Source organism: Ochotona curzoniae, unplaced genomic scaffold, assembly GCF_017591425.1.
Source record: "Ochotona curzoniae isolate NIBS_2020 unplaced genomic scaffold, NIBS_Ocur_1.0 scaffold_461, whole genome shotgun sequence".
Classification (NCBI taxonomy): Eukaryota; Metazoa; Chordata; class Mammalia; order Lagomorpha; family Ochotonidae; genus Ochotona; species Ochotona curzoniae.
This window is the reverse complement of record NW_024467120.1, coordinates 4,772,771-4,797,411: the sequence shown is the minus strand read 5'-3', so window position 1 is coordinate 4,797,411 and position 24,641 is coordinate 4,772,771. Positions and strand designations below refer to the sequence as shown.

At 44.0% G+C, this 24,641-nt stretch overlaps 1 protein-coding gene across 3 annotated transcripts in view; it reads left to right on the top strand.

Moving 5' to 3' along the window:
• The window catches only part of KIF13A (kinesin family member 13A), a 201,365-nt gene that overhangs the window by 132,192 nt on the left and 44,532 nt on the right, over positions 1-24,641 (top strand). For all 3 annotated transcript variants that reach the window (XM_040967711.1, XM_040967710.1, XM_040967709.1), the window contains exons 10-16: positions 9,261-9,372; positions 9,714-9,926; positions 12,046-12,156; positions 15,429-15,563; positions 18,737-18,867; positions 20,536-20,622; positions 20,721-20,887. In XM_040967711.1, coding sequence (XP_040823645.1) covers positions 9,261-9,372; positions 9,714-9,926; positions 12,046-12,156; positions 15,429-15,563; positions 18,737-18,867; positions 20,536-20,622; positions 20,721-20,887 — 956 coding nt within the window. The remainder of the gene's footprint in view (positions 1-9,260; positions 9,373-9,713; positions 9,927-12,045; positions 12,157-15,428; positions 15,564-18,736; positions 18,868-20,535; positions 20,623-20,720; positions 20,888-24,641) is intronic.

Genomic DNA, 24,641 nt, shown 5'->3' with positions numbered 1-24,641 from the left:
CAGGACAGGTGTTTGGCTCACCTCTGCATCTGACTAACTGGCTCAAGTCTGGGCACTCTGATTCCAGTTCATCCTCCTATGATGTACATCCTGAGAGAAAGCAAATGATGGCCCAAGGACTTTGTTCCCTGCTATGCACGTGGGACACTCAAACTGAGATCAAGGCTCCTGACTGTGACCCAGCCAGCCATGACCGATGTGGACATTTCAGGGGTAAAACAGCAGGCAGATCTTTGTGTGCCTGCCTTTCAGAGGAAGGAAGGAAGGGAGGAAGGCAGGGAAGATGGAAGGAACACGACTCTATAATTTAAGGGGAAGAAAAACAGTGAGTGCTATGGTGCAGTGGTTTAAACTTCTGCTTGGGATGCCCACATGTCATAGTAGTTTCTAGAAGCAAATTTTCTGCCTCCGTTTTCCAATTCAGCTTCCTTTTAATGCACCTGGGCTGGCAGCAAGTACATGGATCCCTGCTCCATATGAGAGACCCAGATGGAGTTCCTGGATCCTGGCTTTCAGCTGGCCTAGTCCTAGGCTTGAACATTGGGGACTGAAGCAATGCCTCTATCCTCTCTCACCTCTTCCCTCTCCTCTCCTTCCCCCCTTTCATTCCCCCTCCCCCTCTCTTCTGCTGTCCCCCCTCCTTCCCTTCCCCCCTCTCTCCCCTCCTTCTCCATCCCCTCCTCTCAGCTCTTCCCATCTTTTCCCCTCCTGTCCTCCTTCCCTTCCCCTCCCTCTCCTCTCTCCCTCTCCTCACTGTCACTATGTCCTCAAATAAATAAATAAGCAGTATTTTAAAAGATCAGTTCTCAGTTGCACACTCAGGCTTAGGCAACCCCTGGCGTGTGTCCTGGGCTCCCTCTGCCCCTGAGATGTGCTTCTATGAATGCAGCATTGATAATCCTCTTAAGCAAACCTGTCAAGGACTTCACGCAGACGTCAGTGTCTACTTAATGGGCTATGGGTTTAGGTCTCCTGCAGCTCTTAAGAGCCTTAAAGCGCACGTTATTCCCTGCGTTTGCAGAGTCAAATTGCCGTGTAGCTGTGCTGCCAAGGCATGTTCAGCGCTTACAAAGAGAGGCCACCTGTGGCACAGCCCTGGGCTACTGCCCCGTGTGTGGGATGGAGGTGGCACACAGAAGCCTTACTGCTCCCCTGGGCTGGCATCTTCAGCTTCTCCAGGTCTCGGAGCAGTCTCCAAGGCCCCCTAGATGTTGAGAATGGTTTTGTTGTATTCTCAGCCATGGCTGGTCACTAAATGCAAACTGTGGTCATCTTGTGAATGTCCTTCCCCATTCTCATTTTCACTTCTGTTGCCGTGGTTAACAGCAAAAGTTCACAAATGGGTTCTTCCAAACAGTTGCTTTAGAGGTATGCATATGCTTTTCTTCTAGGAATCTGTTGTGTAATTTAGTATAGTATAACAACTTATAAGCATAGTGTTTCTAATATCCCATATGACTCAGTCCCTCCTTGTTCTTGAGTATTTTCTATTAGTTTTTATTTCTTCTCAGAAACCTCACTTTAGCACCGGCATTACAACACAGTGGATTAAACCGCCACTTGGCAGTGTTGGCATCTGATTATCAAACTAGTTCAAGTTACAGCTGCTTGATTTCCAGTCCAGCTCCCTGCTACAGAACCTGGCAAAGCAATGGATGATAGTCCAAATACTTGGGTACCTGCCTCCCGTGTGGAAGAACTAGATGGAGTTCCTGGCTGCTGATTTGTCCTGGCCTAGCCCTGACAGTTGAGATCATATGATGAGTGAACCAGTGGATGGAAGATCAATTCCTCTCTCTTGCTGTGCCTCTCATATAAATAAATAAATATCTGATAACAGTAGGAAACCTCTCTGTAAATGGATATTGCTTCCATCACCAAGGATGAATTTGTATTGAGAATAAAAATGATCAACATCTGTCCATTACTTAGTGTGAGAAATCTTGGTAATTTATGACTTACCTATGCCAGGAACGAAGCAGGTGAATGAACACCTGGACAGATGTCTTTGCAATTAGCAGTTAACTAAAAAGACAGTAAAATCTGTCCCTTGGGACACATGCTTTGGGAACTGTGACAAGGTGACCCCAAACTTTCTCTAAGTATTTGCGCAAATACTAAGTTCTGCATGTTTCCCTGGGAGGAAAAGGAGCCCAAGACAGTTTTGGAAAAGAGTAAATATAAATCCTTCCTTTGGAGGTTCACAGCTCCAAAACCTCAAAGGTCTTGGCGGAGTGAATCCTGTATAAGTTTTCATTCCCTGGACTGATTTTGTTGCAAGGTGTGAGAGCGATTATGCCAGACACAAGAGTAGGATGTACTAAGAAGTCTTTATGAGTCAAGCGTGGCAACAGCAAGCTAGAGTTCCTAGAGTCCCATTACCTAGGACCCACCAGCACATTTGGAGTCCTAATTATTACACTTCCCTAATCACTAGCTGCAAGTGGCTAAGCACCATTCATCTGGAGATCACGGCAATTAGCAAGGAAAAGTCACAGTAGTAATCCAGTCTGAACCGAAACCCTGAGAGGAGCAAATGGTCATCACTGTGAGATCAGTCCCTTAAGCTGAAGACCTCTCTGTCTCAGCTTCCTCAGTAATAGAAATTATCCTAAGAGACGTGCAGTGAGCAACCTGGACACATTTATAAAGCTGCACACATGCGCCTTTTCCTGGCTTCTCTGCTCACATTCCATTAATGCTAGGCCTCACCTCTCCTGGGATTCGAAAGTATGCAGATTAAAAACACAAAGCATCTTAGCATTTGCATCTTCACTGACTAGCTCAAGGTGAGGAATACAGACAAACATGAGCCATGTTCAGGGGCTACCTTTGTCCTCGGAGTCTGTTCATGGGAAGACAGAGAACAAGCTGGTCCTGGGGACGCCTAGCATCAGAGCATGAGCGTGAGAGAAGCACGTGACCGAGAAAGAGCCCTTCCCCCATCATGGACTTTTATGGGGACTTGAGAGGGGAGTGGTTATCCAACAACTCAGTACACCCCCTCTCACGCCCCCCACACTCCAGTTCCAGGTGATGACAGGTGAGCTTCATTTGACTCACAGGTAGACAGAAGGAATTGCATAGAGGGAGCAAGTGTGGCTTCCAAAGACTTTGAACCAGCTGCTTAAGACAACAATTTGATGGCAGAATTCTGTGACACTGAAATCTTGAGAACAAGCATTCAGGAGAAACTGTTTTTGCAACTGTTAGCCCAAGTAACATGAGAATGAGTTTAGGAAGGATGTATGCTCATTAGAGGAACACTGAGTTGACATTAACCACTGGAAAACAGTGGGTAAGGAGGTCACATACCATAGGTTTAGCTGCTTGCTTTCTGTTCATGTAATGGTACTGTCCTTCCTCCATAATTCACACCCATCGATTCTTCTTTTTATTTCTGTTTATTCATAAGAGGAGTGGGAGCATACTAGAAAAGAAGCTAAATTCCAATCCACCTATTTCATCATATTTCAGCAAGTTCCTTCAGTGCAACAGAGAGCAGTTATGTGAGATGGGGTCTCACTCTTCTCTTGAAACAAGGTGTGCAGAAGGTAGTGCAGAAGCTTGGAAGTCACCCAGCCCTACCACCTTTTCTTCCTCATCTCCACCTGGCCCTACCATTCCAGGACCACATATGTGGTCCAAACTAGAAGATGAGGGGGAACAAGGAAAGACAGAAAACTGTGGACTTATGTGAGCTGCATGTTTGACTTTTTGTTTGTTTCTTTCTTTGCTTGATTTTGATTAGGAGAACTAGAGATTTTTTGGAAGCTCTACCTAGTAATATGTACCTCTCTCTCCTTGGCCAGCACTGTGTTCCTAGGGCTATTACAAGCCACACAGAAGTTTGGAGAGTAGAGATTTTAGCTTAAGATATTGCTTCCCAGGGGTGTGGTGCAGTAGCCTAAAGGCTAAAGTCCTCATCTAGCATGATGCCATGTGGGCACCAGCTCTAATCCTGGCAACCCCAGTTCGCATCCAGCTCCCTACTTGTGGCCTAGAAAAGCAGTCCAGGACGGACCAAAGCCTTGGGACCCTGCACTCACAAGAGAGACCCAGAAAATACTCTTGGCTCATGGCTTTGGATCAGCTCAGCCATTTGAAAAGTGAACCAGCAGGTGGAAGGTGTTTCTTTCTGACTCCTCTCTGTAAATCTGCCTTCCCAATATAAATAAATAAATTGTTTTAAAAATTTAAAATATACATATATATGTTAAAAGGAGGGGCCCAGCACAGTTGCCTAGCAGCTTAAGTCCTTACCTTGCATGTACCAGGATCCCATATGGGTGCCGGTTCTAATCCCAACAGTTCCACTTCCCATCCAGCTGCCTGCTTGTGGCCTGGGAAGGTAGTCGAGGACGGCCCAAGGCTTTGGAACCCTGCAACCACGTGGGAAACCCAGAAGAAGCTCCTGGCTCCTGGCTTCAGATTGGCTCAGTTCCAGCCATTGTAGTCACTGGGGAGTGAATCATCAGATGCAAGATCTTCCTCTCTGTCTCTCCTCCTCTCTTTTTATCTGACTTTGCAATAAAATTAAAATAAATCTTTAAAAAAAAAAAAGAAGAAGCTTCTGGCCCCGGCTTCAGATTGGTTCAGCTCTGGCCATTGTGGCCACTTGGGGAGCGAATCATCAGATGGAAGATCTTCCTCTCTGTCTCTTTTCCTCTCTATATATCTGACTTTGAAATAAATAAATAAATCTTTAAAAGCAAACAAACAGAAAAATGATATTGCTTCCCAAAAAATCCAGAACTCTGTTGGCAAGGAACTGCAGTGGTGCCCCCAAACTAGTCACTGAAATAGTCCTTTGGCAGAATAGTCTGTGCACTCAGAGTGATTCCAGTCCAAGGAGAGAAACATAAAGAAATACATAGTGTTACCAGCATTAAATGTATGATCTTAAAAAATAATAAAATATTTTAGAAAGACAGGTAATAGAACCTATTTGAATTCCATGCTAACCAATGAGAGTAAGTCACGTCACAAATCCAGCTCCAACAGAGCAATCTCATCGGCAGTGTTAAGGAAAGGTACATAGTTGGGGGCAGATACAGAAAAACAAACAAAAAAATATCTAAGTTGTTTATCTCAGTTGTTTAGAATGAATTATTACTAGGGCAGTTTTTGTTTTTGTTTGTGTTCTTCCTGGGCTGCATTTACCTTTTTCAAGTATTTATTTTTCTAAAAGGCAGAGAGGGACAGGTAGAGACTTCCTGTCCACTGGTTTATTTTCCACATGTCCTGAGGCTGTGCCAGGCTGAAGCCTGAGCCAGGAACACAGTCCAGGACTACCACACAGGTTGCAGGAACCCAATGACTTGAGCCATCATAGTTGACTCCTAGGAGCCACACTGGCAGGAAGCTAGAGTCAGGAGCCAGCACTGGGAATTGATCCATATGGGACCCAGGCAGTTTAACTTACCCACGAGGCCCAATGCCTGGCCCTGCTTTCTTTTTGATCCTAGGTGCTACTTCATCATAGGTAGTTAGTCTTTGTTTAAGTTCTCTGTCTTAAAACACAGCTGTCTCCAAATGTCATTCCCAAACCCAGTACCCAGTACCCAGTACTGTTCAGTCAACTTTGAGGAGTCAGTGCCAAAAGGAACGGTGGTTAGTCATTTTGTTACATTTTCACATTCCCTAGGAATAAACGCCATTAAAATGCATGACCTGTTGTCCAACTTTCAGACATTGCACTTCATGTTTAATGGACTTAGCAGCCCCTGAATCATTGCTGCAGGTTCAACCTATGAGGTAGGAGTGCCGTGGACTGGCTATCACTAGTGGCCAGGTCATAAAGTCCCACTCACCCCCAAATGTTTTCTTTTTTGTGCCAAGCAGATTGTAAGAAGTTGAGAATTATTGTTTTGATTGTGTGCACACTATTAGGTAAAAGGGCGTGGCTTCTGTTTACGATCTGTTTCTCTGATGAATTTATTACTAACCAAAGTACATGGAGTTGAATTGCTGTTGTACCTACATAGCTCCACCTCCTGCAGCTGGCGCCTACACGGTGTGCCAAGGGAAGAGGACAGAAAAAAAACCCATCCTCCATGCATCCTTTAGGTCAGGCACGTGAGGGAAGTACCGTGAATCAGACTAGCCCAAGATACTTTCACCAGGATGAATGCAGTAGCCAGGAACTCCATGTAGGTCTCCATATTGGGTGACAGAGGCCCAAATACTTGGGCCACCCTCCTCTACAGAAGTAAGGAGCTGGGTCAGAAGGGAACTCAAACCAACATTCCAATATGGGTTGTTGGTATGGCAGGCAGCAAATTAACCCTCTGCTCTATGGTGTTAACCCCTTTATATGAATTTAGTAGTTCCTGCTACTCTTGAATAATAAAGTATCTGTGATGATTCTTCCTTCTGCCAACCCCCAAACTCATTGGAGCTATTGTTATAGAACTCCCAAAACTGAGTCCACTCTCTGATGCACAGAAAGCCAGTCATGACATTGGGGTAGTGGAAGAAAGTAGATATTTAATGCAAAGTGTAGAGCAAGAAGCTCAACAGTAAATGATTAGTTCCCAGGCTCCCTGAGGAGTTGGGGTGGCAATTCTTACAGAACTGGGACCAAGAGGTATGTGATCAGCTCAAGTCCAAACTCCTGCTTGGCTAGTGGTGCTCATGACCTTCCTTTGGTTGACCAATGATGCTGTGCTCTTTAGGCAGTGTATAATGGTCAGGTGGGCTTCGGCCCGTCTGGGAGGTTACATCTAAGTGATAATTACTTTCTCCAGAATTTCCCTATACAAACCCCTCCAGACAGTACTGCAGAATAAAGTTTGACTTATTGGAGTTTTTTAGTTCAGTGATTAGAACTGTAGCGGACCAGCTGCCCAAATCTCTCTATTCACTGAATTCCTTTTGATAAAGGACAGACCAAGAACACTTTGGGTTAATGGACACAGAGGAGAGGCTGAGTCCTGCCTTTACATCATAAGGCTTCAGTCTCCATTCAAAGAATTGTTTCTAACAGAAACTTTCTTTCAGCAGATGCAAACTGTTTTAAAATTTTTTCCTATATTCTCTGTTAAAACAGAAAGGTTGGTTTTGGGTTTTTTGGATTTTTACCTTATAGTGAACTTGTCTGGATTTCACACAGGTTGCCTGCCATTTTTTCAAGGTTATTTGCCCACTACCACACCCTAAATTTGAAACATTCTCTTCCCACCCATAAGAAACTTTGTGCCCAAGTCCTTCCCCTCTTTCTTTCTAATAGCCCTGGACAATCTCTGCCTCAAGCTCTACAGATTTGCCTATTGTAAATATTCTATATAAATGCACCTGTATAATATGGATCTTGTGGATTTGCTGATGCTACCATGTCAAATTACCATAAACTGAATGGTTTAAGACAACAAGCATTTATTTTGCTATGAATCTGTGGATCAGGAATCCAAAATCCTGGGATCAGCATTTTGTCCTTCTAGGGGTGTGGTCATCTTGGTGTTTCATGGGTTGGAGATGGGCAATTCTCATCTCTACCTCCACGTTCACATGACCTTCCCGCAAGCGGAGGTTATTGGGTTTGGACCCTGGGTTCTCTTGTATAACATCATCTTAACTAATTCCATCTACGAGTCACTGTAAGCTTCTTTGGGGAACTTGGGGGAGACACTGCTCAGGCCAAGGCGGGGACCTTTTGTGTTTGGCTGGCTTGACTTAGAATAATTTGTCAGGGTTTATTCATTCAAGAGTGTATCAAAACTTCATTCGCTTTTATGGCAAAATAATATTCCATGATGGGAATATATTCCCCTTCATCAGTCGATGGACATTTGGATTGCTTCTACATTTTGTTTTTCGTGAATCCTGAGTGGGAGAATTCATGTGCAAATTTTTGTGTGGACATATGCCTTTATTTCTCCTGGGTTGGACTTGTTTAGCATTTTATATCTGTCAAGTCTGAGGAACATACCCATGCCATTTTGTGGGAATGGCTGTCAGGTATTTAAACTGTGGTTTATTTTCTGCCTCTGGGATTTGGTTTATATTTCAGTAACTGTTCGGTGAGTCTCCTTTGTGGAAAATATACTTTTAGCTTGATGGAAATCTAGTGTTAACATTCGGGAAAGAGCGAGAATCAAGATAGTGGAGTAGGGTAAGGACCCGTTTAAACAGACAGAAAAACATTCAGGAAAAAGCTATCTAGCCTTTCACCTGCTATCTGTGCCCCCTTCTTCTTATATCAATAAGCAGTACCTTTTCACCTTTTAATTCCCTTAGAAAGCCCTTTCTCTTTGTAACATTCCTCTCAGTCCTGTGAAACCAGTGAGGCCCAGGTAGCTCCAGATCCACTTGACTTCCTTGGGAAAAGTCGACAGGTACCAAACTGTGATGCAAGAGGATGCCCTTCCCTTCTCCATGGCACAGTCTGTGGCTTTTAGGCCGCCCCTGTCTCCAGCGGGCAGAATGTGTGTCTCAGCCACCAAAGAAAACTTGCTAGCCTCAACCACAGATCCCACGGTAGATCTCTCATTCAGTGGATCTGGAGTGCAGCCTGAGAACTTACCACTTCTAGCAGTGCCCTAAGAGAATGTTGCTGTGGCCCCGGGGCCTGGCCTAAGTGTATGAGTCACTTGGGAGTCATTGGGCCAGGGCTCCTCAAAAATGCCATCTGCCCGTGAGTCACCGCAGGATGAATTCACTACCTGGAGTCAGCAGGCCTGGGGTAGGGCTGCCCATGAGAGCTTCTTGGGTGATGCCAATGCACTTTGAGCTCAGAGGTTGAAGTACCCATGTGTTGCCCTCTGCTTGCACAGTTCTTTATTTTTGTACAACAGATAATAACTACATTAAAATAAACTTGCCAGCTTCGAGCAGATGAGCAAGACATGCCTCACAATATGTAGCACAGGGATGCTCTGTAAGTTACAAGATTTTTTCAAGAAACAAAATCAGGCCAGAAAGATGTAGGTTAGAACTAGTGAGTAAATGGTGCAGACTTTTAACCATAATATTTGCAGCAAATTAAAATAATCTAGTGTGGTCTTTTAAATGTATTTCATGGGTCCTGCAGTTGAGCACAATAGATACTTACAAGGAGCCCAAATTCATTCCTTTAAATTAGTGCAGTTACTTTTTTGTTTCTCTTTCTTGCAGTTTCTTGGCAAACTAACGGAGACTTGCTTATATCAACTTTAGGGCCTTATTCTGCATATTTAATTCTTGTTACCTAGAGTGATGATTGTTTTATAAAAATAAAAGAAGCATTCTGTAAGAATTATTCTTCCGTTTTCTCTTGGCAGATCACTTACAACCCTGGGGTTGGTTATATCCTCCCTGGCTGACCAGGCGGCTGGCAAGGGTAAAAACAAATTTGTGCCTTATCGGGATTCAGTCCTCACTTGGCTTCTTAAGGTAATTCATTGCTCTAGAGTCTTTTCCAACTAAAACATTGGCAGCTGTAGACAGATGAGCTGAAAGATGTGTGCACAGAACTGCTTCACCATCCTACTTCCTAAGACCACAGGATGAGACCTCTTTTCTGTTGCTTTCTCCTCCATTGTGATGTTGTTCAACAAGCTTTCTTCATCCTAGTGAACATGAAAGGGGCCTCCTCACATCTTGTCATCAAGTTACATGGGAAGTGCAAACCCACTTCCACATCAGGTTTTCCTCATAGAGAACAATGTCACATGCTTGTGCTTATTTTGCCTTATCCTTTGGCTTCCTGAGATGCTCTTTGAAATACTTTACAGGACAATTTGGGGGGCAACAGCCAGACTTCTATGATAGCCACCATCAGCCCAGCAGCAGACAACTATGAAGAAACCCTGTCCACATTACGATACGCAGATCGGGCCAAAAGGATCGTGAACCACGCTGTTGTGAATGAGGACCCCAACGCAAAAGTCATCCGAGAGCTGCGGGAGGAAGTAGAGAAGCTGAAAGAGCAGCTCTCCCAGGCTGAGGTCAGTCCACCCCGTGCCTCTCTTGTGTGGCCAAGTCCACGATTTGTGTATTTGATGGCAAAAGGTGTGCCGGCTTGCAGTTTTAGGTCATGTGAGTAAACGTTTCACGCTATGTTGATATAAGTTGGAGACTAAGCACAGTGGTGACCCATATAAGTAACACAAGACTTCTATCCTGGCAACTTACAGTCTAGAAAGTAAATGACTCTTTGTTTCAGTAACTCAGTTAGCCCTTGAACTTCCAGGGTGAAATCCTGAGAACCAAGCATGTTGTTCTCAGTGGCATTGTGGGCCATGTTTCCATGGGAGCTGGCAGCTTACCAGGAATTCACTTGGGAGTCCTCCCCCCCCTTATTCAGTCATGCAGTTAGCATGAGCAAAGATTAAGCAAACATTAAGACTAATTTAGGAATCTCCTTTTACTTTTATATTTACATCATGTCCTGGTGGGAAGCAGAAAAAAAATTTCATTGTTATCATCTCTTCAAACATTAATGATCGCATACTCTTGCAAGCAAGTGTTGCTTTTTGCAGATAGCTGGGTGAGGTGGTACGGTTAGAGTAGGTAAAGAAGATAAGATGAAACCACACCAGTGTTCATGTTCTAAACTTCCAGAGGCCAGGCTGTGAGTGTGGACTGACAGGCCTAAGTTCACACTTCTTTAGACCTCTCTCTTTTGACCCCACTTGAGTTGGGAAGGAACTATGAACAATAAAAGTTACAGCCATGTGTTATTGATCCAGGTACTATATAAATATTTTTACCCATCCGCATAGTAAATCAAAAAGTAATCAATGGACTAAACAGAAAAGAGGCAAAATTCAGAGATCTGAATAGGCTATTAAATGGTAGGCTTGGTGTTTCATTATAAATAACTGATTATTTACATGTCTTCACGTTTAGGTTTTGGGTTCTAACACTGTAGGAAGCTGTGTTGTTTTATCCCTGATCTTGAAACTTAGATGTTGAGAACTTAGCACAAGGCCTCGCACAAAGCACATGCTCAAGAAATGTTGTCGTCGTTTGGTTTTGACAATTATGAAATTTGCATTGAGCTCATCAACTGTGCTTTATTTTTATTGATGTCAAGAGAATAGCAAAACACCAAACAGATGCTGATAAACTTTGACAGGAGTCTTGATTCTAAGATGAAAATGAAGTGGTGCTGCAATTGGTTTATAAGTAGATTATCAGCTTACTTATTCCTGGCCTTAAATTTGCATTTCCGCTGTCACCTTCTTGGGTCAGATGCTGGAACAGTACCAGCCAAAGGAAAGAACAGAAGACCCGTGTATCCGCCATGAAGTTTCTCGGATGTCCTCCTGCACCCTGCACTAAATGTCACTCTCAGGCTCCATTAAAAGAGGGGGCCTCGGGTTCACCCAGCTGGCTTCTAGCTTCTGGATCATCACCATTTCAGCTGCTTCTCCATCCTCTACTGTCTGTTATTTCTAGGGTCTTACTCGAAGGGACTCATCTCACTACTACAGGATGTCAGAGCACATCTGCTCTGCCTTGGTCCCAAGCAAACCTTCCCCCAAACTGTTAAGCTGCAGATGTCCATATAGATACCGTTAGTTATTCTGAGCGAACTCAAAGGGAAGCCACTGCCCTTTTAAGCAGATACCTACCTGCTTCTGAGTGAATACTAAGCACACTAAATATATGACCTTCAGCGGGGAAAAAAGTAGCCTAAGGCCCCTAAAACAAATCTTTAAGTAAGTGGGAGAATCTTAACTTTTGCTGATAGATTAGTATGACCCTAAAGCATGTCTGGTGGTGGTGGTTGTGGTGGGGGGTGTGTGTGTAGACCTCTGTCTTCATGAAAACTCCATCTGCTTAGGCAGCCTTTGTTCCTGCTGTGGCATTTCGGAGGTGAACTGTAGCGTCTTCTGGGTCATTGCATAGGAAATGTGTGACCGATGAGATGATGCTGTTAATGCGAGCAGCCAAGTCTCTGATGCTTCATTTGATTACTAAAGGTCTGAAACCCATCTCGCAGCGCTTGACTTCATTGTTTCCTGTCAAGCACCTGATAGGATAAAGATGGACAAGGAGGACTTGTCCAGCATATTGGGGAAATTCTACAAGTCATATGTCTCTGGTTTCATTTTAAAGGCCATGAAGGCCCCTGAGCTGAAGGAGAAGCTCGAAGAATCCGAAAAACTGATAAAAGAGCTGACGGTGACCTGGGAAGAGAAGCTGAGGAAAACAGAAGAGATTGCACAGGTAGCTTGGTGACTTAGGCCCAGCATGTTGTGACTCTTTTTCATTACTGTTCTTTGTGTGTAGCTGCCTGTTCTTTCTGTCTTTTAAGGGCCAGCTCCAAGGCCTCTTTCTGCTGAACTGAAGAATGAGGAGTCAGTTTTAAGCACTGACTCTGTGGCTTTTATATTTTTCTTAAGATCCATTTATTTTTATTTGAAAGGCAAACTTTACAGAGAAAAAGAGAGATGGAAAAGAAAGGAGGAGATCTTCCAGGGACTGGGTTCACTCTGCAAATGGCTGCAATGGCCAAAACTGAGCCAATCAGAAGCCAGGAGCCAGGAACTTCCTCTGGATCTCCCACTTGGGTGCAGGGAACCAAGGATTTGAACCTTCCTCCTCTCTGTTCCCAGGTCATAAGTAGGGAGCTGGATTCAAGTAGAGCAGGTGGGACTGGAACTGGTACTCACCTGGGGTGCTGGTGCCACAGGTGGAGGATTGGGGTGCTGGCCCCTGATCTGTATCCTAGTCAGCTTACAATATTGACCAGTTGTTAGCTAAGAGTGCCAGAGAGCACTGGATGTGACAAGCATAGAACACGAAACGCCTTTCCTAATCCCATTATCTGCTCTTCACATTTGTACAGAAGTTTGTTCCATGATTATTTTTCTAAACAATCTTTTATGGTTTTGCTTTTATAATTTTCAAAAGACCTATTGACTTATTTATTTGAAAGTGTGAGAGGGCCTGGCTCGGTGGCACAGTGGTTAAGGTCCTTGCCTTGCACGCCCGGGATCCCATATGGGCGCCGGTTCTATCCTGGCAGCCCCACTTCCCTTCCAGCTCCCCGCCTGTGGCCCAGGAAAGCAGTCTAGGACGGCCCAAAGCTTTGGGACCCTGCACCCACATGGGAGACCCGGAAGAGGCTCCTGACTTCGGATCGGCATAGAATCGGCCGTTGTGCTCATTTGGGGAGTGAATCATCGGACGGAAGATCTTCCTCTCTGTCTCTCCTCTCTGTATATCTGCCTTTCCAATTAAAAAAATAATAAAAATAAATCTTAAAAAAAAAAAAAGAGTGTGAGACAGAAAGAGATCTTTCATTCATTGGTTCGCTCCTTAGGTGCAGCCAGAATAAACTCCAAGGCTGGACCAAGCTGAAGCCAGGAGCCTGGAGCTCCATCTAAGTCTCCCACAAGAGTACAGTGGTCCAAGCACTTGGGCCGTCTTCCACTGCTCTCTCAGGCGTGTTTACAAGGAGCTGAATTGGATGTAGAGCAACCAGGACTCAAACGGTACTCACATGGAATGTCAGTATCACTGGTGGCTGCCTAACCCACTGTATCACAGCACCAGCCCCTACTCTGTAATTTCTCTAGATCACTTGGCAAAGCCTGAGGCTAGCTGGTTGTTGGATAATTGATAACATACTACACATCACAGCCTTTTGATTGATTTGATTCTTGAGTTTATTGGAAAATGCTCTATGAGTTTTACTGAAGATACCACAAAGCAAGGAATAATTGTGCGGGGCTGGGTGTGTTAGGATTCTGTATTTCGTGTTTTGTGAACATTTTACTCTCACGTAGCATTGGAAATGTGGGACCATCCCACTTAGGCAGCTTGAGATGGTTACTAGAACCCGGTCTAGCCACTTGCTATAGAGGTCACTTCAGAAGGTTTATGGGGGAGATGGTGCAATGGCTCAACTGGATAATCTTCAATAATTGCAAGCACTGAGATCTCATATGGGCACTGGTACATGACCCAGCTGCTCTGCCTCTGGTCCGCCTCTCTGCATATGACCTGGTGAAACAGCAGAGGATGGCCCTAGTCCTTGGGCCCCTGCATCCACATGGGAGATCTGGAAGAAGCTCCTGGTTGCTTGCTTCTGATCAGCTCAGCTCCAGCCGTTGTGGCTGTTTGGGGAGTGAACCAGTAGATGAAAGATCTGTCTCTTCCTGTCCTGCCTTCCCTCTGTAAATTTACGTAATAAAAATAAATAAACCTCTTTTTGAGAAGTTTGTGGAAAATAGCATTAAACGATGCTTTAATTGGTACAGAAATTATTTGAAATCCATATGTTTTCAGATTTTTTTGCACCAAAATGAATTTCTCTTTCATTTCCATTTTCCACAATTTTAAAATACTGTCATATATTTTTTTACAAATGTCATTCATAGACATACTCCCTGTCTCACATTGCTTTAGGCTTTTCCACAGCACTTAACACCATTAAAATTCAATAGGATTATATCTTGTCTTTTTATGATCTGTATTCTACTAGGATTTCACATCTCATGAAAACACGAACTTTATTATCTATTGAATTTTCAACCCTAAGTCAGGACCCACCACATTGAAGACTAATAACTCTTCAATAAAAGGGGGGTGGAGTTTGGCATAACCAGTTAGACCCCTGCATCACACTCAGTGCCTGGGTTTGACTCCAGCTCCAGCTCTTTGTCTCCAAGCATCTTGCCAATAAAGACCTCAGCCAGCAGCAGCAGTGATCCAAGTGACAAGGCTCCTGCCGCCCACGCTGGAGACCTGGATTGAGTTCCTGGCTTCTGGCTTCAACCTGGCCCAGCCCCAGCCGAGGCAGGCATTTGAAAAAATGAACAGCACGTGGAAGTGTTCCTTTTCTTTTCTCTCCTTCTCCATCTGTCCCCTTCTCTCTTACTCTCCCCTGCTCAGATTGAAAGTGGAAAGAGAATGAATAAATGAATGAATTCAAGGCTTTTTGCAGTCTGTTCTTCCACTCCCACCCCCACCACTGCTTTTTCAGATTTGCTAGATTCCTAGCTCCTGAAATCAGCCACAATGTCCAGAATCTGTACCATGCTCCCTGTGTCTGCTCCCAGAACACCCTGTCCTTGTCTCACCACTCCTGCATCTTTTCCTGTTGAAATCCTTCATGCTTCGAGAACCGTCTCAAATGTCTTCTCTTTCTGAAACTTTTCCCAGCTTAACCTGGCTTGGTTGCCTTCCTCTGAAGCCCTGCAGCACCAACTGCCCCTCCAGTGCCACCATGCCCTCCTCTCTCAGGTTCTAGTTACGTTCTAGTTATCTAAAATGTTAGCCCCTTAAGGGCCCAGCGGTTGCTGATTCAGCCTTCATTCCCCTAAATCACTCTCAAGAGGTGTCACACACGGTAGGCGCTCTATACTTGGTGGAGCTGAGTAGAATGTGTCATCCTATTGGCACTGTCCCCAGAAAAAGTGACTTACTCTTTCCGTGGATACATCTTATGAACAGAGCAACAAATACAGTCTCCTGCCCTTGTCTGTGCCCAGGAGAGACAGCGCCAGCTTGAAAGCATGGGAATATCTCTGGAGACATCCGGTATCAAGGTGGGGGACGACAAGTGCTACCTGGTCAACCTGAATGCAGACCCTGCTCTTAATGAACTTCTGGTTTACTATTTAAAGGTGAGAATATGTGAGTTGATGACTGCAGTCCTAAACCATGTACAATTCCCAGTTGAATCGAGCTGTCAAGCTCCCATGATTGTGCATCTAGTACCCAGCTTAATTCAGTGGGCAGTGTGTTCAGATCATTATTGAGAAGAAAACACAGCTAGCTCTCTTGTTGTACCCTGGAGCTGTGCATCTGGGAGCTCATTTCCGGCAAGAACTTCATAGAGAAAGAGTATAGTATACTGGTAACCCTGATAGCCCGAGGAGGTGCCAGATGTGAGGCCACAGGGAGCTGAGAATATCTGAGTTCAACCACAGAGATTCTGAGATGCCCTCAAGGTTAGTCAGTTTCGCTTCTGAGTAATTCCAGTGCAATCTCAAGATCAGCAGGAGCTCAAGGCAGCCCCGTGTGCTTGCTAGATGTGACAACAAGGTTCTCCCAGGCGATCCCTGCAAAACCCACATTCTCAGGAAAGAACTTGTGGTCCCACTATCAACCCGTAAGTGTGGAAATGAGATTGTGGCCTCTTGGAGCTGGCACTTGACCTCAGGATGTGTCACTGACCATGTTGGAGAGAGTACTGTAGTGATTCTGAAGGTTTCTTGGGTCAGTACCTAGTTACACTTATAACCAACACTGAGAATTCCAAAGAGCTTTGCTGCATCTCAGTTCTCCCTGCCTGTGTTTATTGTATTAAAACTTAAGATGAAGAACATTTTAAACTACAAGCATAAGCAAACATTCAACAATTAGTCTTCAGAAGCCATAGCATCAACCCACAGCACAGAGCCTCTGGAAAACTGCACCCTACATATGTGATAGAGAGCAAAAACAGCATCTCAGGAATTTTACCAAGTTGCTTTGCCCTCATGAACCCTCCCCTGACCCCAAAAAAAAGAAGCCATAGGGTTCTCAAACCAAAGTGTTTGAACTGCTGGCTTATTTTTTGATAAGTGAGGAATAAGACATCTTTTGAAAATAGGTCAATTAATTCACATTGAAGACCTGGGATTTGAAGGTGGCCTACATACACTATCCACGTACTTAAACAGCAGAGCACAGAGGGATTAGGCACTCGGGAAAGGTTAGATAGGCACCATGTTCCGGATCCTGACCTGCCAGATGAGCTACAAAGTACAACAGAGAAAAGGCAAGAATTAAAGTGAGGTGCCTAACTTAAAAATATATATATACATTATATATAACATAAATTATATATAATGCATATATAACATTTTATATTTATTTTAAAAATATATTTTAATATATACTATATTATATAAAAATGTATATGTGGATTATATAAAAATATTGTATAGATATATTATAATAAAAAGATGAAACATTTCCATATATGTATATATGGAGAGAGAGAGAGAGAGAGAGAAAAGGAAGATTTACAGAGAGAAGGAGAGACAGAAAGATCTCCTGTCCACTGGTTCACTCCCCAAATGGCCACAATGGCCAGAGCTGAGCCGATCTGAAGCCAGGAGCTCTTTCTGAGCTTCACTTGGGTACAGGGACTACCCTCTCCTGCCTTCTCAGACCATAGTCAGGGAGCTGAATGGGAAGTGGAGATTCCAAGACATGAACTGGCACCCATATGGAATGCTAGCGCTAGCAGGTGGAGGATCAGCATGTTGAACCACAGCACTGGTCCCAAGTCTCGTTCTTCTATAATTTTTCCATTTTTTCAGAGACATGCATATGGTGCAATAACCTCTGACTTACTGAGACTCCACTACCACACTTCTGGTCTGTTCATTCAAGAGATGGTTACAGGGTAAAGAAATGTTTCCAGAACCTTACTTTTGAAAGATCAAGCCTTACCCTTGCTGTCTTGCACCCATAAGGATCAGAAGCATCATGGTGTTTAAAGCAGCAGGAGAAAAAAAATGTCTGTATGAGTCCACAGGGGATGAGCAGTGCCACAATCCCCTATAGTGCTAGTGCTCAGGTGCCTGAAGTTCCAGGCACTTAAACGATGGATTCCAGGTATCCATCACACAGACGCATACAGCAACGCACAGACTTCAGTGCTCTCTGCAGTAACGGTGTTGGAAAATCAGCTGTTTTTTTATTATTATTATTAATTGAATTGCATTGTGTGACACAGTGTTGTGGGCACTGGGATTCCCCCCACCCCTCCCCAAATCCTCTCCCCATGGTGGATTTCTCTACCTTGTTGCATTATCACAGTTCAAATTCAGTTGAGATTCTTTCATTGGAAGCGTTTACCAAGCATAAAGTCCAGCATCTTATTATCCTAGTGAGTTCAACAATTTCTTGGTGAGACCATCTCTGGTCTGAAGGTAAAGCCAGCAAAGTATCATCCCAATCAATTAAAAGCCCCGACATAACATCAACAACAATTTACAACATTATGGCATTAATTGACATGGTATTGATTAACCAATATGTTAATAGGAAAATGCAGGTTCTTAACTACATCCTGTGACTTCTTCATAGACATTTCAATTTTGGTTTATATTAAGCCGGGTTCTATACACCTCAAAATGGCTATAGATTACTATTCAGCTGTCTTGTGTCTATTTTCATATTAGTATTTACCTGTTTATAGTGTTGAAGCATGATTTTGTTGAACTTGGTTGTTGTTCGGATGATCTTAACTGGCTTATAATTCTAGCAAGACATGTGTCATCAGTTTAGGTACACAACATTTTTTTTTTAACATTTCCAGAGTTACATGTTTTCATATATAACTTTCATGTCTTAGTGATTCTTACTTCTATTTACTCATTTTAAAACCACTTTGACTGTTAACTCTGATGATCTCAAAAGAACGTGTAAAATAGATCAGATGGAAAATATGCTGGTTGACACAGTCAGGTCACCTGCCCGTGGTCACATAAGTGGTAAGCCAATCAAGACAGAATTGTAACTCAAAGTGTTCTTCTATCACCTTTGATTTCCATATGTTTTAAAAACAACATTTAGTTGCTGTTGTTCAGAGTCTTTGCTTTCATGTGATGTTTACACCTTTTAAAAACATGTAGTGTGTTATGGTAAGCTTTTGATCTTTCACACTTGAGATAGCTGGCATTTTCTGGTTCACTGAAGACTTTTGTGAACATGCTACTGTTCCATTCAAGAATTGATGTTGGTAGCTTTTGTGGATTTACTCATCCATGTGGGTTTTTCTTCTTTCATAACCTCCCTGTAGGACCACACGAGGGTGGGTGCAGATACCTCTCAGGACATCCAGCTCTTCGGCATAGGCATCCAGCCTGAGCACTGTGAGATTGACATTGCTTCCGATGGGGACGTCACTCTGACCCCAAAAGAAAATGCCAGGTAAGGAGAGGCAGCCTCTGAAAGGACAGCCTCCTTCTGCCAGGGACACGCTGGATCCTCTTGAGGTGCTTTCTTACAATTGTGTAGAGTGGTTTAGCTACTAGAGCTCTGCAGTTACCATAAAGCCCGGATTGGCCAGGATTGAATTGTTCCTAAAAAGCAGTGACTCGCGACATGTGTGATTCCCAGCGCCCCTTGTTCTGTAGCTCTTTAGAGTTTTTGCAGCAGTCAGCACTCAGCTAATAAGAGTATGTGAGAAAAATAAGCCATCGAATAATTAGAAGTCAAAGTGATTTCATTTTTCTGTTTTAGACCTCGCCTCACAGCCCTTTAGCAAATTAGACTTTCATCACTCTTCTCCAGTTACTCATTTTGAGATGCTCTGTAAGTGGTGGAAGCTGTTACAAGAAGACTAAAATTGTCAACACCAAACACTTGGGTGGACTTTTCTCTCCTCATTCCCACCCCTTCCAAAAAAAAGGCCCATTGCTACCCCTCATTCTGCCAAAGGATCTGTTGAGCTGTCTTAATAAGCAGAGTGTGAATTCAGCCTAGCGATTTCACGGTGTTAATAGCCAGTAAGTGCAGTGGAAGGAATGTTGATCTGAAAGACCACCTGCCCATGTCCACCAGTGTAGCCCCACACACACCCAGAGACCCAGTGCCCACCATCGTACAGTCCAGCAAAGGCTGGTGATATGGTTTCCTCAACCCCTGTTGTTTATTTGATTTATATAGTTTGTTTGATAACTTTTCAGAACTTACTCCTAGTATTGTTTTCTTGTTTGTCTCCAGCTTTCTATTATGGAAAATTTCAAGCATAAAGATGGAAAAATTAGTGAATCAATCTCCCGTATACTTACAGTTCAGCTTCAAAAATAAAGATATTAATAGATAATTGTGTAATATTAATATGCCTTTCACATCTTTTCCTCTGACCCCTCTGGGTTATTTTAAAGAAAATTTAAAGTATTTTTCCATGCCTAACCGTATCAGCATGTATGTCTTGAAAGGTGGGCTTCCTTAAACATAGCTTTACATCCGGAGTAACTAACAGTAATCCCTGAGAAAGCGCCACAAATCCAGGCAGTGTGCACCTCATTTCTCTAATGAACTTGTGATTTTATCAGTTATTTCTTAAAATCACGATTCAAATAACAAATAGCTCACTTTTTTTTTTTTTAATTCCTGTTAGATCTCTGTTTACTGGAGGGTATATCTTTCCCTTTATTCTCCCTGGCTGTGTTTCTCTCTCTCTCTCTCTCTCTCTCTCTTTCTCTCTCTCTCTCTCTCTCTCTCTCAGCTGTGTTTTCTCTCTTTCTGTTGAAGACACCAGCTGTTGGCACTGGAGTTTCATCACTGCATCTCACAGCATCACTTAACGCTTTCCATTGTCCTCTGTTTGCCTTAAGCTGACATTTCTGCATGGAAGCTTGATCAGCTTCTACCCAAATTTCAACAGAATGTCCCCAAAGCAGTGTTTTTCTCTCCCAGTCAGGCTGTCACTCAGTGTGTGTTTCAGTGGTAGCTGCAAATCTGTCCATCCTTCAGCTGTTAATCGGGATTCTTCTATCAAGAGGAAGTTGCCCCACTTCTCTCTTTGGCAGCCAGTCCTTAGTTCTGTACCCCACCTGGTCCACCTGACATTTTGCCTCTTGTGCCCCCCAGGTCCTGTGTGAATGGCACCCTTGTGTGCAGTTCTACTCAGCTGTGGCATGGTGACAGAATCCTGTGGGGAAACAACCACTTTTTTAGGTAACGGATTTATTTTCCTCAATAGTCTGATGTATTTTTTTTTTCTGTTACCCTTGTAAGCACATACTAAAGTTGATTTATGGTGAAAAATCCCACAGAATTAACTTACCCAAGAGGAAACGGCGAGATTGGTTGAAAGACCTAGAAAGAGAAGCGAGCCCTCCGGAACACGAGCTGGATGCAGCCAGCGAGGCTTCATCGGAGCCAGACTACAGCTACGAGTTTGCCCAGATGGAAGTCATCATGAAGACCCTGAACAGCAATGGTAGGCCCCCGACTCCACCTGCCAGTGTCCAGGGCCCTTCCTTCACGTCTCCCTAGGCTAGGTGTGACGGGTCCCTGACATCACAGGGCTGGCTGCAGGAAAGTTATGGAGGATGCGGATGATCCTTCTGTGAGACAGCTAGCTCCTGAGCCAGTGGTGACAGCATTTCCAAGGGGACTCTTACAGCTCAGTGATGCTGACAGAATCCCCGGTCAAAGGTTCCTGTCACTCAGCTTAGTCGTTTCTGAATCCTTGAGAGTCAAACTCACCCAAAAAATCCAAACCCAGGAACTTCACATTGAGTCAGAGGAAAAAAGAAAAGTCACAACATCTAGTTATAAATTCAAATGGATATTACACCCCGAACACTTAAAGTAGCCTATTAATTTTTTTACAAAAGTGGTAGTTTCCAGCCTTTCTGGACTTGATATTCTCTTCCAGCCCACGAAGGACTCCAGGATTCTCTTTACTGTGTTTTTTCCTGTATTGCTCTTTCCAGGAGGACCTCAGTATTTATTTTAAGTTCTCTCTGCATTTCAAATTCTGTGTCCTTTTGCCTTTTTTTCCCCTTCCTCTGCACTTGTACACACCTGGATACATTCAATAAGAAACGCATCAGATTTTTTCCTTGCTTGCCCCAAATGCTTTCTGAATGTGCCCCATCCTTATCCTGTCTCCCAGTCTCCTAGTTCCCAGCCTTAGCTGCCCAGTACCTACTAGCTGCCAACGAAAAATCTGGTAACAAGTACAAGGCAGGATTTCTGAGACTACAACCACTTTACAAAGATAACATTGAGGCTGCATGAAGGGGTGGCTTCAGTCCAACTCACTTCCCGCATTCATCTGGTCTTGGGGTCCTAATAAACTCCCCGACTGGAACTAGGGGACCTGAGAACCCCCAGCAGGCAGCCTGCCCCAACAGGACGTTTGGACAGCAGTGCAGTTTATCACATGGGGAATTCTCATACATGCATTAAGACTCCGACACTTAATTGATGTCTGTTTATAGATTTTTCGCCAGAGGGAATTAATTAATTAATTTTAGGGATCTCATTTTTATAATTACAAAGTAATGGGTCTCTAATTGGATTATGAGATACAAGTGCAATGTTTACAAACAATATTGAACCAGAAAAGAAGAAAAAAAGTTTAGGAAGGAAGTATAGTGATTTTTTTTCTCCTTAAACATTAATATCAAAGCATTAAGATGAGCCTCCCGAGGCCCTGCACACCACAGTGCTGGATGGATCATAGCTAGAAAGCAAGCCTGTCCCTCCTGCATGCACAGCCACTGGGAGGAAAGCCCAGAGACATTGCATTATGATGTTCAGACACCGGAAGCATATTCATGGGGTTTAACCACATACCTGGGCAGCACCTCTCCTGTGAGTGATTGCTCGAAGCCCAAGTAAATGCTTGCAGAGTGACACAGGGTGGTGGTGCCCAAATCCAGGAGAAGGAGTGCCCATCTGGAGAGAACCCCCTTCTTTAGATGAAATTAGAGCGTTCTAGCAGGCTCAGTAATCCCAACACTGCAGAATATTCCAATGATACTAAATTAATAATTGATGTATCCCAGATTTCAGATTTTATGAAACTGCATCGTTTCATCCCATGTGTATTAAACACCTGAATAACCAGTAGGTATTTAGCAAGCATTTGTTCACCCCTCCCCTCTTCACAAACCTATTCAAGTTGTTGGAGACCCATGGGGGACACAAACAGGAGTTAATCGTTGGTATCACAGTTCTGCCCTTGCTCTCTAGCTTTGACTGCATCTGTATGAAGGTGTTGGTGGGCAGGCACTTGGCCTAGCTGTTAAGGCTACTGCATCCCACAGCTGAGTCCCCAGGTTCTGTTCCTGACTCCATTTCCTGGTTGTGACTTCCTGCCAGTGCACAGCCCCAGAGGCAGTAAATGTTGAACCTAGTCACTGGGTTCCTGGCACCTTATGGGACACCTGGATGGAGTGCAGGCTCGCTGTTCCAGCACCCCTTTGCCTGTCATAGGGTTTGGAGGAGCAAACCAACAGATGCGAGCCCTTTCCCCCTCCAAAATCATTGTTTTTTAAGCAGCATTCCACCTCCTCCCCACCGTTGTCTATCTCCCCAGGGGCACATAGAGGCATTCTTGGGGGTGTCCAGAGAGCAGCCACCATCCCGCATTCAAGTGGCTCCTCTCTGCTGCTAGGTGGCTTCCCGATCATAAGCCTGTCTGCCTGGTGGTCGTCCCCCTGGTGGTCCTATCTGAAGATTCTCTTCCCCCTCCTGTGGTTGCAGACGAAGCTCCTCCACAAACGCTGGGATCAAGGTTTTCCTGGCTGGCATGGGCATGTGAGAGCTTGGTTGGTTTCTAGCAGCGCTTGTGCTACGTGCTTTGGTGAAATCTGACTAATGTGATTAGAAAGAAGCTGAAGTATTCTCCAGTGAGCAATGTATCTTTCCGGCCATGACCCCCAACCTCGTGTCACAACTTCATTGCCTTCCCAGTGGGGGTTTTGTTTGTGTGTTTGTTCCCTCACCCCCGTGTATCTGCAGCTTGGAAATGCATTATTGGTATCATAGCTACTGTGACAATGGCCTTGTTGTTTCCATGGACCGTCCAGCAGTTCAAGGCAGTATTATCTCCACATATTTATTCACTAAAATGATTTCATTCCACTAATATAATGTTAGTCTTGCATCTCTGGAATGAATAACTGACCCAAAGTCCAATCTGTTTGAAATCCAAGTAAAAGGAAACCTAATGTATAGGGGCAATAATGCCTCCTTCCTTTGTGTTCAAAATAAGAATCGGATGCTCACGTGTTGTTGCAGTCAGTGGAAGCTGGAAAGCCAGGAGCAGTGAGGGAGCTGCCTAGGGGTCATGGGGCCAGTGTATTCCATCAAGCCTAAAAGGGTTTCATTTCCCTAAGGACACACTTTGCTTCAACTCAGCATTTAGACATCTTGCTGTGACTTAATTCTTTTCCTCACATGGATATGTTCTTGCCAGCACCACTGCCACCGCCATCTTCTCTTTCCCATTCTGGGGACAACAGATCATTTGGAGTTCATTTCATACTTTCCTACTTAGGGAAAAAAATAATCTACTGGTGCTGAGAAAGTGCTATGCCCAAAGCGAAGGCTCCTCCCTGTAATGTTTCTCTTGTCTCTTGGCCTTAGGCACTAGGCTCACTGAATTTAAATGAAAAATAGATAACCTTTTAAAAAAATCATTAAAAAAACTTACCCGAGAGAAAGGATGTGATGGGGAAAAAATGAAAATGTAAATAATCTGATAATTGATTGATTGTGAACAAGACAAATGGTCGTTGGCTTCTGTTGTGGCCCACATTATAACATCACTTGCAGGTTAAAATGATCTGTTTTAGAATATTCTGTGTACTGGTAAAGGCTTGAAATTAGTTGATTTAACAAGAGAAAAATTGCCAGTGAAAGTGATGTTTCCAGACTAGGGTTGGGATCAGAGATGAAGTGTAAACCCCTGAGGCTTAGGGAAGAAGCTCCTGGCTGCAGGAAAGTTTCTTCCCAGGGACCAACACAATGACTCGACTATCTAATCCCCTCCCTCCAAGCACTGGCATCTTATATAGGTGCTGGTTCATGTTCCAGATGTTCTGTTTCGCATCCAGCTCCCTGCTTGTGACTTGGGAAAGCAGTGGAGGACGGTCCAAAGCCTTGGGACCCTGCACCCATGTAGGAGACTCTGAGAAGGCTCCTGGCTCTGGCTGTTGTGCCATTTGGGAAGTGAA